The sequence below is a fragment of the Pelobates fuscus genome, chromosome 5 (assembly GCF_036172605.1).
Source record: "Pelobates fuscus isolate aPelFus1 chromosome 5, aPelFus1.pri, whole genome shotgun sequence".
Taxonomy (NCBI): Eukaryota; Metazoa; Chordata; class Amphibia; order Anura; family Pelobatidae; genus Pelobates; species Pelobates fuscus.
In genome coordinates this window covers 332802973-332819003 of record NC_086321.1, presented here as the reverse complement: position 1 = coordinate 332819003, position 16031 = coordinate 332802973, and the positions used below count along the sequence as shown (strand labels likewise).

The 16031-nt window shown below is 43.7% G+C and overlaps 1 protein-coding gene across 2 annotated transcripts in view; it reads left to right on the top strand.

Annotated features, from left to right (window-relative positions):
• The window catches only part of ITCH (itchy E3 ubiquitin protein ligase), an 88262-nt gene that overhangs the window by 62682 nt on the left and 9549 nt on the right, over window positions 1-16031 (top strand). For both annotated transcript variants that reach the window (XM_063455720.1, XM_063455721.1), the window contains exons 10-15: window positions 7659-7833; window positions 8906-8969; window positions 10710-10794; window positions 12071-12199; window positions 14724-14796; window positions 15878-15949. In XM_063455720.1, the coding sequence (XP_063311790.1) occupies window positions 7659-7833; window positions 8906-8969; window positions 10710-10794; window positions 12071-12199; window positions 14724-14796; window positions 15878-15949 (598 nt within the window). The remainder of the gene's footprint in view (window positions 1-7658; window positions 7834-8905; window positions 8970-10709; window positions 10795-12070; window positions 12200-14723; window positions 14797-15877; window positions 15950-16031) is intronic.

Here is a 16031-nt window from a genome sequence, read left to right as displayed (position 1 = left end):
ATTGCTGTAAACATTCCAGGAACCAGGTGGGACATCTATTTTAAGCCCTCTGTTATTGCACTTTAGGGAAGACAAGTGTTTAAAACTGTGTATTTGAGTCTATTTATATTTTCCACAGTCAGGGCATTAGAAGTTATTTGAGCAAAAAAGCCTCCCGGATTCTTGCTATCATTGCTTAAACGTTTACATGTAATTGAGACTTGCACCAATTCTCCTCCAGACCAGTACTCTATAAATACCCTATTCTGTCCCTATTTTTGAACCTGATGGCTTTGCTTTAAACTGCTTCCCCATAGCAAGGGATGAAATTAATACCACAGACTTCTTTTCAGAAATTGGCTTGGTCTTTAACACTTTATTTGATGCAGATACTTTGTTTTGTTTCATGACGAGATCCAGTCTAGGAAAATGTTGAAGTTACAGAAAGTGTTGTTAATGGGTTTATCTTCCTTCTTAACTAAAACAAAATATATTATTTATATATTATAAATATGGTCTTTATTTTGGAGTGTCCTGACATACCTGCCAACATTGCCAAGTATGAACATGGGACATGGGGGTTAAGCCATGTATTGTAATGCAGTGAGGCCTGTAAGAAAAAGTGTGGAGGGCTTAGCTTGGCATGCATACACACCAGCCTGTGGCCAGCTCCACTCAGCTGAAGTTTTGAAGTATTAAGGTGCTTGTGGCGCTAAATACCCTGAGTGCATGTTGTACAGTATGATCTCATTAAATGATTCACTCCTGCTGAGCTTATAGGGGGACATATCTCTTGTCAAACCAAAAACTGGTTTCCGGGAGCAGGGTGGGGGGCAGGACACATGGGGGAAGAGGTCCTTAATTGTGACTGTTCTGCCAAGTCTGGAACTGTTTTGAGCCATACTCTCATGCTTTCTACATATTGTCAGATTGCAAGCTTATTTGAGCAGGGCCCTCTTCACCTCTGTCAACATACTTGTTGTTTTATATACCCAATTCATAACTGTAATGCACTATGGAATATGTTGGTGCTTTATAAATGCTGATAATATACTACATTATTGTTTTTGAATAATCTACTTTTTGGTGTTTTATTCCTTTGTAATAGGAACAAAGTTGCTATATTTGTGGTGTATGTGTAAAAAAAAAAAATAGCCTACTATGTTATTCACAATATTCTCCAATGCAAACATGTACTGGCATGTTCCAATCAACAAATGAGAATCTATAGTTTAGTAAAAGTAAAATGTACACAGATAATATATGTTTATATTTCTTGTAAAAGGTTTCTATTTTTAAATCAAGCATATAAAATGTTGACCGGGCACTCAGGTCAGAGGCTTTGTGGTTTTTCTCAAAAAATGTTCTTTATTGAAAACGTATGTCACCCAGAACACTTCACCTCAGTTGATGTAGTGCGTTCCTATGGGGAAGTTTGAATGCGTGTGCAGTGCTTGGTACTCATGTGCATTAGGTTCCCAATGCTCATTTGTGATTGGACTGTGGTGAAGGTGACACTTTGGGAGATGGAATGGTAAGCAGTACCAAGAGAGCCTCAGTGCTGGGGAAAAAAGGGTAAGTAAATAGGGGGCGGGGCATGGGCATCATAGCGGCTGGCTGCACAATGTGAGAGCTCCTACAAAGACTCCATAAATAAGCCTGTATCGTAGGCAGCCAGCCAGCCTGCAAAAATCTCTGCTCTCAGCTGCACCTTACCTACGGCAGACCCAAGAGTGGCTCTAACCACTGGAGCGACCCTCCTGAGGCTATTCTTGGTAGAGATCCCGCTGCAGCCCAGCATAGCAGGCAGACAGGTGAGGTGGACCCGCCACGAACCCTGATCTCCTATCCACCCCCCCTCTGGACCGGTAGGGGTTATCCCTGTCCCCACTGGGACTCACAGCCCCCCAAGCAGGCGAAACCAAAACGGCCACCGGCTATGACACGCTGCACTCTCGACTGAGCCAGAGTGATAAAGAGTGGCTGGACTCTTTCAATAACAGATTTGAGGCTGAATGCCAGAGGTTTTGGCAACGTCTGGCTGACCGATCACGGGTACTATCACCTCCCGCCACCTCACAGCCTTCCAATCATATACTGGGAACCATTTCCTCAACACAGCCTGAAGTCTGCCAGCAGCACGGCTCGCACCTACCCACATCCCATGCAACACAAGGGGGTGGTGAGGCTGGAATTTCTGCCCATTCTTCTTCCAACCCAGGGGTTCAACTGGAGGTAATCCACCACCATGCATACACCTGGAGATCCTACCGGCAACCGGTAACCCCTCGGGCCTATGGTCCTGATGAAGGGATCAATGGATTACAGACAAGAGCTCTCACCAAGGCCTTGGGCCGAAGACACAAGTTGCAGAGGTCCCACACTCTGGCAGCATAAATTTGTCCATTGCCCTAACATACTTGGATTCTGGAAGCGTGAGGTGAGAGCAGAGGCACCATTCCTGTCATGGCATGTACTATCACAGGGCCTGAAGGGACTCACACTCCAGGGAACAGGCTGACAGCCAAGGCACCCCTGAAAAACGTTGCACCAAAAGATTGGGACCCAGACTCAATGGCGAACATCTATAAATGTTTTGGTTTATTTAGGCCTGTTACCCTCTTATCATCTTCTGTTACCAATATGACACTATTATGCCACTATAATGCCCTCTGACTAAGCTCACTAATAAGGCTATTAAGGCATGTATGCTAGCCCAAGGGCCCCAGTGGTTTAAACCTGCACCGCATCTTAGAATAACTATTGATGCAACCTCAATACTCACAATTTACTTATACTATGGTATGCTTACCACTACTAATCCCTTGTGCCACACAACCACTAGGATGTGTATACTCTACCTGCTATTACTTTTGTAGTTTATTTACCTCAGTCTAGATAGCCTCTCCTGTGGTGAAATTATGTTATATTGTTGACTTAGCCTGGTACCCAGCTTGTAATATCCAGTAATTAAAAGATGAGATGAGATGTCTTTCTTGCTCAGAGTATTGTGTACGTAATCCTATATGTCAACCATGTTGCCAAGCTGGCTTGTTTTGCAGTATTGTTTTTTCTTCTGTATAATGATTTTATCTCAAAAGAAAGATTGATTTAAAATAAAAAAAAAGGTAAATAAATAATGCACCACAGGGGTCAAAAGGGCACGAAAAAGAGTGGGTGCAGGGATACTATAGGGTTAGGAATACAGAGTTGTATTCCCAATGCAGGGACACATTATACGAGAACTGAACCCTTTCTCCCACATTGTTTTAATTCATTATATGATTTAACACATTTGTGCAAATTAAATGTTACAAAAAATAAACACCGTTAATGTTCCTAAAATAATGCACTGGAAAGTAGTCCCCAGACCATGAAGAGAAAGAGGCTCCACAAATCAGACACCCCTCATTGCGATCTATGTTTTTGTTTTTATCTTGTAAACGCCTGTCTGGCAGCGAACATGTAGTTTAGTACCCATCACAAAGGATGTGTGCAAGGAATGAATTAGCTAATAATTTAATAGTAGAATATTAGTGTAACGGATCGCCTGGCACCCCGACTAGGTACCTCCGTTAATGGATGCTCCTAGCGTTTCCTGAGGACTCCAATCACTTCAGCAGACGCCACAACCACCGAATCAGAGAAGCGTATAAATCCTCAAGTATATGAATGCTGTAGACAGTTGAATAGGAAACCATACGAATAGGTTTACACTCCTAGCAGTCTAACTGGAACAGAATACAATAAATCCTCCCCCAATAATGAGACGACACTTCACTTTGAGGGTTAAGCAGGAACTGAGGCTGGTACTCCCAGCCTGGTTTTTATTACAGTTGTTGAGAATACAGGTCCGCCCACAGGGAGGGACAAAACAACCAATCAATCGGTACAATACACACAGACACTCCCACACAAAATCCTCCCCTCTGCCTGTAATAATAGGATTACTGAACACAATGGGTAATCTCATTATCACAGGCAGAGGAATACAGTTTTATAAAAAAAATATCACAGGGACCCCAAAACATGCAATAACCCCATAAGTATATCCCCAGAACCAGGGGATCTGGGTGAACCAAATATTTAAAATTCACCCAGATCCATTCAGTAGTTTGGAAGATACAGTTTAATGCAGATTCCGCAGAATATATACAGATTATATAAAAAATAATTACTGTATAATGTGTCCCCTGTTGTATAGTTTAAAACTACTGCACGATGTCTTTGTGTGCCAAATACCGGCAAGATGGCACCGTGTAGAAAAGTCACAACAATGTCTGAGAGTTAAAATGGCCGCCATCCATTGTTCTCAACATGTGCCTCTGATACATGAAATGGTGGTCACCCAGTAACTCCACAGTATGTCCCCAGATGGTTCTTAAAGGGCCAGTAAGGTCATACATAATCCATTATGCCCAAATATTTTACTTGAAGGGCCATATCTCCCAGGGACCATAATCACAGGGCAGGAGGCGAGCAAGCAGTCCCCTCCAAGAAACTGGGGCAGACTCTGGTGCAGGGTCCAGTCCACTACATTTATCCCCTTTACCAACTAGACTAACAGGGTATCTGACCTCCTGCCGGTCAGTGCCCTGGTTAGTCCAGCAACCCACCCACGAAGCACAAACAGCAGTAAAGCCCACCCACCATAAATAGTTACTGCACCTGGATGAAGGAGAAACTTGTTCAGGTCCAGGTGCCTCACCACGGCTGTGTGGGGGACTGGTAGGCTGCCTTGGTGGGTTGCTGAGTGGACAGAGACTAGGGGTACTCTGCCCTGGTGCCAGCGCTACCCTGGAAGTAGCCTGGTTGGAGCCTGGTTGTGGGAGGGGGAGACCGACTGTCTCCCCTCTGGATACACAGCTCTGTGGCTGGGGGACAGGACCGACCATCCTTACCCCTTGTGCTGCCAGTGCAGAGACTACGGTCCCATCTGCACTGTTTTGGGGTTTACTGTCTCCCCTTGGTGGGCTAGGCTGCCGCTGGGGAGGGGGAACGAGACCCTTCCCTCCCGGTAAAAGATTCGGCTGCTGGGGAGCAGGACTGACCGTCCGTACTCCCTGTAGCTTGGGCGCAGAGACCACGGTCCCATCTGCGCTGGTGAGGGGCTTAGTGTCTCCCCTTGGTGGGCTAGGCTGCCGCTGGGGAGGGGGAACGCGACTCTCCCCTCCCGGTAAAATATTCTGCCGCTGGGGAGCAGGGCTGACCCTCCGTACTCCCTGTAGCTTGGGCGCAGAGACCACGGTCCCATCTGCGCTGGTGAGGGGCTTAGTGTCTCCCCTTGGTGGGCTAGGCTGCCGCTGGGGAGGGGGAACGCGACTCTCCCCTCCCGGTAAAATATTCTGCCGCTGGGGAGCAGGGCTGACCCTCCGTACTCCCTGTAGCTTGGGCGCAGAGACCACGGTCCCATCTGCGCTGGTGAGGGGCTTAGTGTCTCCCCTTGGTGGGCTAGGCTGCCGCTGGGGAGGGGGAACGCGACTCTCCCCTCCCGGTAAAATATTCTGCCGCTGGGGAGCAGGGCTGATCCTCCGTACTCCCTGTAGCTTGGGCGCAGAGACCACGGTCCCATCTGCGCTGGTGAGGGGCTTAGTGTCTCCCCTTGGTGGGTTATGCTTCTGCTGGGGAGAGGGGGTAACAAGCTCCTCTCTCTGAACCACAGACTGCCGCTGTGGAGAGGGGGTAACAAGCTCCTCTCCCTGAACTGTAGATTGCCGCTGGGGAGGAAGGATGACACCTTCAGCTTTCTGTACCACACACTGCCGCTGGGGAGGAAGGACGGCACCTTCAGCTCCCTGTAACGCACACTGCCTCTGGGGATCTGGGCCGACTGCCCAGCATCCCTGTAGGGCCGGTAGAGAGACCGCAGTCCCATCTCCACCTGCCATCTGTGGGTCTTTCCAGGACCAATCCGTGAGGCCCCTCAACATTTGTGAGTAAGGGCCACCTGCTTCCCCACCTGGCAACTCTAGCTGCTGCTGGGGATCTGGGCCGGCTGCCCAGCATCCCGGTGGGCCCGGTGGAGAGACCTTGGTCCCATCTCTACCTGCCTGTTGTGGTTCCTCACAGGACCAGTCTATGAGGACCCCCACTTCGGGTTCCTCCCGCCGCCTCAGGGAAAGACGGCTAACCTCCTTGGATGCAGCCTCTACTCGGCTGCTGTAATGCTCCTGCTGCTGAGCATACTTCCTCTCTTTCGCCAGCCAGAATTCTCGGCCCAGCCTTGTTTCGCTCGGCCATGACCTGGTTCCAGATCACCCGGCGTGTCTCCATGGGTATATCATCCCCATACTCGGCCACTCGCTGCCTCACCTCGGCCAGCCAATCATCTCCAGAGCCAGAACCTTCCATACTTGTCTGCTCCCAGGGGCGCTGCACGAGTGCTAGCGTTGCCCTCAATTTGTAAATCCAAAGAGTGTCTCTGAGCTGCTTTACCTCGCACTAGGACGCCATCCCACCGCTGCCACCAATGTAACGGATTGCCTGGCACCCCGACTGGGTACCTCCGTTAATGGATGCTCCTAGCGTTTCCTGAGGACTCCAAGCACTGCAGCAGACACCACAACCACCGAATCAGAGAAGCGTATAAATCCTATCAAGCATATGAATGCTGTAGACAGTTGAATAGGAAACCATACGAATAGGTTTACACTCCTAGCAGTCAAACTGGAACAGAATACAATAAATCCTCCCCCAATAATGAGACGACACTTCACTTTGAGGGTTAAGCAGGAACTGAGGCTGGTACTCCCAGCCTGGTTTTTATTACAGTTGTTGAGAATACAGGTCCGCCCACAGGGAGGGACAAAACAACCAATCAATCGGTACAATACACACAGACACTCCCACACAAAATCCTCCCCTCTGCCTGTAGTAATAGGATTACTGAACACAATGGGTAATCTCATTATCACAGGCAGAGGAATGCAGTTTTATAAAAAATATCACAGGGACCCAAAAACATGCAATAACCCCATATAATGTATATCCTCAGAACCAGGGGATCTGGGTGAACCACATATCCAAAATTCACCCAGATCCATTCAGTAGTTTGGAAGATACAGTTTAATGCAGATTCCGCAGAATATATACAGATTATATAAAAAATAATTACTGTATAATGTGTCCCCTGTTGTATAGTTTAAAACTACTGCACGATGTCTTTGTGTGCCAAATACCGGCGAGATGGCACTGTGTAGAAAAGTCACAACAATGTCTGTGAGTTAAAATGGCCGCCATCCATTGTTCTCACCATGTGCCTCTGATACATGAAATGGTGGTCACCCAGTAACTCCACAGTATGTCCCCAGATGGTTCTTAAAGGGCCAGTAAGGTCATACATAATCCATTATGCCCAAATATTGTACTTGAAGGGCCATATCTCCCAGGGACCATAATCACAGGGCAGGAGGCGAGCAAGCAGTCCCTTCCAGGAAACTGGGGCAGACTCTGGTGCAGGGTCCAGTCCGCTACAATTAGCATATGTGTGGTTTGTTTTGTTGTTTTTGTATTTTCTTTTTCTGAAACCTTCAATAAAGAGAATAACTTTGGGAAAGTCACTGACACCCCTGAGTGACATTTTTCATTTTACTAATCTATGGTTTTTCCATTATCCTTGTTTTTCCTCCTCCTTGTCTGTATACCAAGTACTTACACGGTTCTGTTTTCCTCCTTTTTAGATGGGAACGTCGGGTGGACCAAATGAACAGAATCTATTATGTAGATCACATAACTCGGACTACCACATGGCAACGACCTACCCTGGAGTCTGTCCGTAACTATGAACAGTGGCAGCTCCAGCGCAACCAACTACAAGGGGCCATGCAACAGTTCAACCAGAGGTTCATATATGGGGTAAGCTTAGGACTGTAAAATTGCTATAGTACTTAAAAGTGTATTTCCTTAAGATATCCACAGTAATACCCAGAAACTCAATTGTCTCACTGGGAAACCATGCTGAGTTAGATATTACATCAATAAGAATAGACCGTAAGGATTAGTATTGGGACGGGGGTATTCACTACGGTGAGAAGTTAAAGTGAATTTCAAGTTTTGTGGCCAAAATTGCAGTTGCAAAATTATCCAAGTCAGCTGTGCTATCAGCTCTGCTATTCTGGCCTTAAAAGACCACTATAGGCACCCAGACCACTTCAGCTCTTGCCGCGCATGCGCATTCAGCCGATGACAGCAGACAAAGGAGGAGATTCCCCAGCGCCGAGGGAGGCTGGAAAAAGGTAGGAATTTAACCCCTTCCTCCCCCTGAGCCCGGAGGGTGAGGGGGACCCAAGGACCCAATAGAGCCAGGAAAACAAGTGTTTTCCTGGCACTATAGTGGTCCTTTAAATTTGAAGTTCACTTACAATTACTTACAATTCTCACGAAAAAAAATATGGATTATGATCCATTGGTTTAGCTACAGTGACAATTTAAATAGTGCTTTCTGTTTAGTGGAGTAATACAACTTTTTGATTTATCCTTTCTTTATAGATTAGTAGCTCTTAACATTAACTTTTTTTTGGTTAAATTAAGTGTGTGCAAAAAAAATTTGAAAAACTCATCCCTGTCTTTAGTGTATAACAAGAACCTTTAGCAATATGGATGCAACACAGGTCAGACAGTGTTTGAAACGTCTCTATGATCTCCCTTGCTTCACTCCCTGTACAGTTCAATGAGATCATCAGACCGACTGTCTGACACAAGGTGTGTGTATATGGCTAAATGTAGGGTTGAGTTTTTCTCTTTACATATACTTAATTTGACAATGAATCAATTTTGTTTAATACTTGATGGAAGGGTCAGTATGTTAAAGAATTGTGTACGGTTGACAGTTGTCCTTTAATATTTTCTACATTCTAAAAACTTTTTTTTTTTTTTTTTTTTTTTTTAATGCTTGTTCTTGTTGGTGCATGGAATTCATGTTCTTTAGAACCAGGACTTTTCAGGCCAGAACAAAGAATATGACCCATTGGGACCATTACCTGGTGGTTGGGGTACGTGATTTATTTAATGCAGTTGATGAACATTTATTTGCAACTAGAGCAAAGTGTGTATCAAACATATGTATATAAGAGATTTTCTAGAACTCAAGAAATGTTTAAGCAGAGTTCTGTGTAAAATATTCAGGATCTGTTTCCCATGGGATTCTTTGATTTTGGAACTGTGGAAATTGACAAGGGAAAGTTCTGATGATAAACCCTATTAGTTCAACTATTCAGAGTATATGTCGAACCGCACTACAAATATAATGCTAAAATAATGAAATGAACTGGATTGTTTATATATAAGCAACCTTTTTCCCTAAAAATATACTTAATATTAGACCAAAACAAAAGTCCACATGAAGTCGTCCCCCCCACCCCCCCCCCCCCCCCCACAAAAAAGATCCACAATGTTCATGTATATGTATCAAATCCTTATGCTGCTCTTAGGAGATATCCTTGGTACTCCTTGTGTTTGCAGTTAAGTAGATATGGCCTAAAAAGTGCAAAAGGGGAAAAAAAGATGCTGTGATAAAATACACTTTATTAGAATGATGTAGATCTAAAAATAATTAAAATATATATAAAGTCCAACATTCAAAGAAACATTACTAAACTAAGAAAATACAAAATAAGAATTAAAAATAGAAAATCCCGAATTATTCTCCCTTATTGGAACAAACTCAGAATGTGACCTAAGATGAAAATGCAGAATAGAGTCTCTAAAGTTTTATTTCTAAATACAGATTATAGCAGCGTTTTTTGAAAAACACTTTCTGGGTATCAAACGTATGTATCTATATGGCAAACATATCCACATTTGGATGATACTCTGTATATGTTAAAGAATACATAGTAGATAATAAAATAAAAGAGATACATCACACTTGGGGCTAAAGAAATCTAATTTCTTAATAATTGATGTGGAGGAGGGAGGGGACGTGGGGAGGAGAAAATTAATTTTATTTTTATTCCTTCAGAAAGAAGCTATATCTAGATTTTTAAATAATGTACCTAACTTAACAATCCAATAAGAATCTCTGTCTCAGAGTTCTGAGTCTATCACCACATCTCCCATTTGGATAAATGGTTTCTATTCCTTTATTGTTTAACCCCTTAAAGACCAAACTTCTGGAATAAAAGGGAATCATGACATGTCACACATGTCATGTGTCCTTAAGGGGGTTAAACCGTTGGGTCTCCGTTGTAAATTTCCCAAAGAAATTAGCAGAACTCCATGGTTGGTGCCTTTTTTTCTATATAGCACGTATGTGTATATTCATTCTGGTTTTCAGTTTTCTACCTAGTTCTGAAAGTTCTGATGAGCTAACTTTCCTGCTCAGCTGTTTTAAATGTTAATTTCCAATTCCCTTGCCAATTGTACAGCGTTGAGGAATGTGTTTGCGCTATATAAATAATGGGAATTGTCCACCGGTCCCTTATTTAATGAATAAACTTCAGTAATCCCTGTCTGGAACGGTAGAATTTGCACATGAATGAGCCCCTATTTAATAGTTGGTTATTACAGTTCGTTGTCCCTCTCTTCCTTATAATATCTGTAACCGTTTCCATAGGTTTATTTGATACTAACCAATATTTGTTATTGTGTGTATAACAAGCAAGACGTGTAAATTAAGAAATTAATAAAAAAATAAGTTAAATTCTCTGAAGCATAATTAGAGGTTAAATGTAGAGTTTTCTTCCTGTGGTTCTGTCCCTGGATTAATGTCATGTTGTTTGATCTTTGAACAGAAAAGCGGACAGATGCCAACGGCAGGGTCTATTTTGTTAATCACTCTACACGGACAACTCAGTGGGAAGATCCTAGAAATCAAGGGTAAGTGTTTATTTTGCTTGTTGGATAAACATTCATATATTAGGTTTTTAAAGGGATACTCGAGGCACCATGACCACTTCATTGATTAGATGCAAAGGTTAACTGGCTGCATGGGTGTCATCAGTCACCGTAGAACTTTTCAATTATGTGCAACTTTCCAAATAATTGTCAGTCTTTAGCTGAGGGCTGTCAGCTGACACTCTCAGCCAATAAATGCCTGACAGGATCAGCATCCACCTTCTCCAGCTCTGCACTAGTAATAGTAAATCTTGCTTCCGAGCAAACTGGGAGCTTAGCAAGACCCAGGTAAAGAGGTTAAACCATTGCTAAACAGTTTGGCCCCAAAACTGGGGAACCAGGCCAGGTTAATCCTGGCATCATAACCACTACAACGGTAGAGGTTATAATTTTGGTAGCAACACTTTTAAAGGATACTATAGTGCTAGGAATACAAAGTTGTATTGCTAGCACTATAGCTCCCTTGCCCCCCTCTCCCGCCTTACTGTCCTTACCTGATTCTAGCGCCGGTTTCCCCTCAGACTTCACCCCATGTGGGGACGCTAATGCGCAAACGCAGCAAATACATTCGGTCCTCCCTGTAGGAAAGCATTGCAGCAAGTGACTGATGCTGGATGTTTTAATGCAGAGCGTGAGGACATCCACCAACAGGCGACCAAAAGTCTCCTAACCATCAGAAGGTACCGCTAGTGGCGGCCTCAACCCTGCAAGGTAATTGCAGCTTATAAGAAACTGCAATAACTTCAATTTCATGGTTAAGGGGACAGGGTCACTGCACCCAGACCATTTCAGTGAGCGGAAGTGGTCTGGGTGCCTATAGTGTCCCTTTAAATAACTGTCTTTTTGCACCACGTGGAATATTATTATTGTATTATTGGCATTAATAGAATAGATATGTCATATACCATGGTTGTGATCGTTGTGGTAATGTTCAACTTTTATGCACAATTTTAAATAGAGCTGTGTTCGTACCAAATGCTGCAGTTTTTTTTCTATATATGGTAAGCAAACACCTAATCTTGTACCTGGAACACAGATAAACTTTGAGTATAAGGTAAATAAAAAGCACACTCCAAGGTGCATATATCTTATTCATTATGTAGGTGTTTCTCTTCCTCCCTGTATGTGAGATTTGACTACAGAACATAAAGAAAAGTAATTGTGTTCACTACTAGCATTACTCAAATGGCCATATGTTGAAATAGTGTGTTAAATATTAGGTGCGTGTGTATTTACAGTTTATTTCCGTGTGTTTTAGACAACTGAATGAGAAGCCTCTGCCAGAGGGTTGGGAGATGCGCTTTACTGTGGATGGCATACCTTATTTCGTAGATCACAATAGAAGAACCACCACTTACATTGACCCAAGGACTGGAAAATCTGCTCTGTGAGTTGTGCAATGAAAGTCACTGAACTATACTGAACTGTACTTTTCAGTTGTCTTAAACAAAATGTACCTGTCTCCTTGCAGGAATTTGCATCCACTTCTTTTGACACCCTTAGCTTAATAGGAGCGGATACTTGTGTTCTAATGATAAAAAAAATACCGTAATAGTTAAACTATTCAGAGTGTATGTTGAACCGCACTACAACTATAATACTAAAATAACTAAATGACCTGGATTGTTTATATATATATATATATATATATAAATATAAACAGCATTTTCCCTAAATATACATATTAGACCAAAACTAAATTCTACATGAAGTCCAAAAACAAACCAAAATGATCCACAATATACTTTGTATGAATCGAAAGCAATCCTGCCCCCCAAAAAAACCCTGCATGAGTGTGTCTTGAATTTTTGTTTCACCTCACGTTTTAGAGTTTCCTAATTCTTTTGAGGACCTGTAATTTACCAAATGCGTGGTCTTATTTTTATATTTTTTATTTTGCTTCTTGCAGTGTTACTTTGCAGCACTATGCTTAGACTTTAGCAAAGGGCTATTCGGAGAAGTGTGAATTCAAAGTCTCTTGTTTTAGGCTAAAAATCTCCAAATCCGCTTCTAGGAATATTGGCCACAGTATAGTTTTTAAAGAGCGGAGAAATAATTTCTGTATCCAATCAGTGTTTTTGTCATGTTTTAATTTAAAAGTAAAATGTTTTGAGGGGCGGGGCCTGGCTGCTGAGCAGGGAGGACGTGAACCTCACAAGCTCCTGCAATAAGCTACACTCTATAGCAAATCTTACGCTCAAAAAGCCACTAATCGGGCCACAACGGTCACCATCCGTAAAGGGACTTCAAGCGGAACAGAATGTTCCCCCTCAAACGATGCTATGACCTACTTTCGCCGATCAAGCAATCGAGGCCTACTCACAAGGCAAGCGCGGGAGGGACGGCCGCCCTCCCACCGCCGCGACTAGCCACCTCGACGACTAAGGGCCCCTGTCCCCCCCCCATGGACCGGCGGGGGTTATCCCGGTCCAGACTCCACAGGGCTACAGAACCCCACAAGCTACCGGGATTGCAAGCAGCACTTACCCAGAGGCCAAGATGGCGGACGCCGACCGAGCCTCCATGCCCCCACCTGCCCAACCTCTCTCAGCGCGGATGCCTAACGTGAGCCATCAGGAGGACCGCATATCAGCGGCATTTGACCTCTTCTGGACACGGTGGGAGGCCATACTGGCACAAAACCATGCAGCCGCAGTGTCCCCTCGACGGCCCGCCACTACTCACACAAAAGCACCAGCGTTGAAACGCAAGGCTATGCCACCGTCTGACACGACGCTGCAGAAGGTCATAAGAGCTCTACCCAGACTTAAAGGCAGAAGACCGAGCACCCGGTACTGCAAGCCTGAGTCCAGACAAGCTCGGAGAGCCACCATACTCTGCCTGCCGCCCCACAAACTAAACTGGCGCACTCGAGGGGCCTGCAGCCGGCCTACACCAGGCGAAGGCCAGAAAGCCTGTCAACACTCCACCCCAATGCAGCGATGCACAGCCGAAACCAGCACTCTGAAGAGCTACACCTGTACATCAAAGGGACACACTAAACCTCACACCCGCCAAACAGCAAGGGGAGCGGAGACACACCACAAGGCATACATCCCCCCCACCCAAGGCACTCACACAGGACTGGGAGGCAATGGAGGAGGCCCTGCAGCATCCGTGACCACAGGCGTCCATCCCAGAGCCCAAGTTAAGGCCTCTAGATTGGGCATCGGCTAGGCACCAGCTGACTGTCCTACCAGGCTCCTTACATTCTTTGACAACGTATATGCCATGAGAACTATACATTTGATAAACTGCAGGTTTGCCTGCAAGCTAACTTTTCCTTGACCTAGTCTATGTTCATTAGGCAGACATACTCTTAAATATTTTGAGCTAATACCTGTACACACGTTAGAAGCAACAATTAAGCAACTAGTGAAATACAGCCTGTTACCTTCATTTTTTGTAGTTCTGATTTTTCATTTATAGTATGCTAGAGAGCACAGGATCCGTGGCCACATTAACCAATACAAACACCCTAAGATGCACTGTTTATGTTTGGAATCAGCCACCAGGTCTAGCTACATTAACTTGTTCGCACTACATGTCATTTTCCTTATCTACCCAGCATCTAATACAATTGTTTATTCTCGTTTATACTATTCGCATAGTCAGCCAGTATAGCCTGATCATTATAATCTGTTGTTTTCTCTGGCCACTTCATTTAAAAAAAAAAATGGTTGTGCATGTTTTCTCACTGCCTTACTGCTTACAAGCTGTGTATTTTGTATCCTGTCACAAGCTGTTGGGGCATGACAAGTTGTATGTAATTATCTGCACTTCAAAAATAAAGAATTAAAAAAAAAAAAAAAAGTAAAATGTTTCTTGAATTACATTGCTTTTTTTTTGTTTTTTAAACTGATGTATTTTTTCTTTCTCCTAAAACAACTACTTTTCTTCTCCATCCTCAGAGATAATGGTCCACAAATTGCATACGTACGGGATTTCAAGGCTAAGGTGCAGTACTTCAGATTCTGGTGCCAGGTACGTACAACAGGGCTTGGGGGCACATATTAACAGCTGCCAACATGCTTGTAATTGGCAATGTATACCTGGTTATAGTATCTTCTCTGTAATAAAAAATGCTTAATATTGCTTCCTCTTTTTGTGAAGACAATATTCTCACACCAAACCTCCCTTTTCAGAGAATAATTGGCTACCCAGATTTTAAAATAATTCCGATTTCTGCCCTTTACCTAACATGACACAGTAATGTACACGTTTAAAACGAGAAAATGATAGAACTTGAATTATTAACAATTTGAACACTTACATTAATGTTCCACCAGTTGATGAAGATTTATAGAAGACCTCTTGCAAAAGTTAACTTTTGGAAGAAATGATAGGGGAAATTAGATTTCTTTAAACCTGTGCATTATTGTGACATGTGAGGTACGGGGCTAGAATCGGTCTTTTAGAATTTGGTTAGTCAGTCATTCTCTGGAAAGGGGGTTTAATGTGAGAATTTTAAATCTGGTCGCAAAACCAAACAATACAAGAAAAAAAGCACTCAGATTGCACCTGTGTGTACACTCCAACCAGGCGGCATACAGCATTCTTCACTCACATACTCAGTAACTATAAGTTATACATGACATCTGCATCACAGCAAGCACCCATACATTGCCAACTTAATACGAGCAAGCATTTAAAAAAGTAGATATGTGAATACTACATTATATCTACTCAATCTAGTCGCAATGAGGAAAGAATTGGGCTTTACTGAGGAGGTAATTTGTCTACATTTATTAAATAGGTAGTGGGTAGATAAGTGTTCATTATAATTGTCTAAGTAGTTCCGATTCAGGACCCTGTCCTGTCATATCACATTTCCAGGGATACTGAAGTGCCAGAAATTAACTCTGGCTCTTGTTCATGTACAAGGGCACTTCAGAAACGCTCCTCTGTGTATGGGCACCTCTAAAGGGTGATGCCAAAATGGTTGCTAGCCATCCTGATGTACATGCACTCCCACACTGGAGTACCTCCTTTTCAGGAGGGCATGACCGCTTTACCAGTTACTGCTATTTACCGACGTTTACCATGTGTACTGTTCTCCCGACAGCAACTCTTCATGCCGCAGCACATCAAGATCACCGTGTCCAGGAAAACCTTGTTTGAGGATTCTTTCCAGCAGGTGTGTGGGGGTCTGTAAAAGCTGTCTATGTAATTAGATTTTCGGAACAGTTTTTGTGGAGCAGGTACATGACTGATTGTGT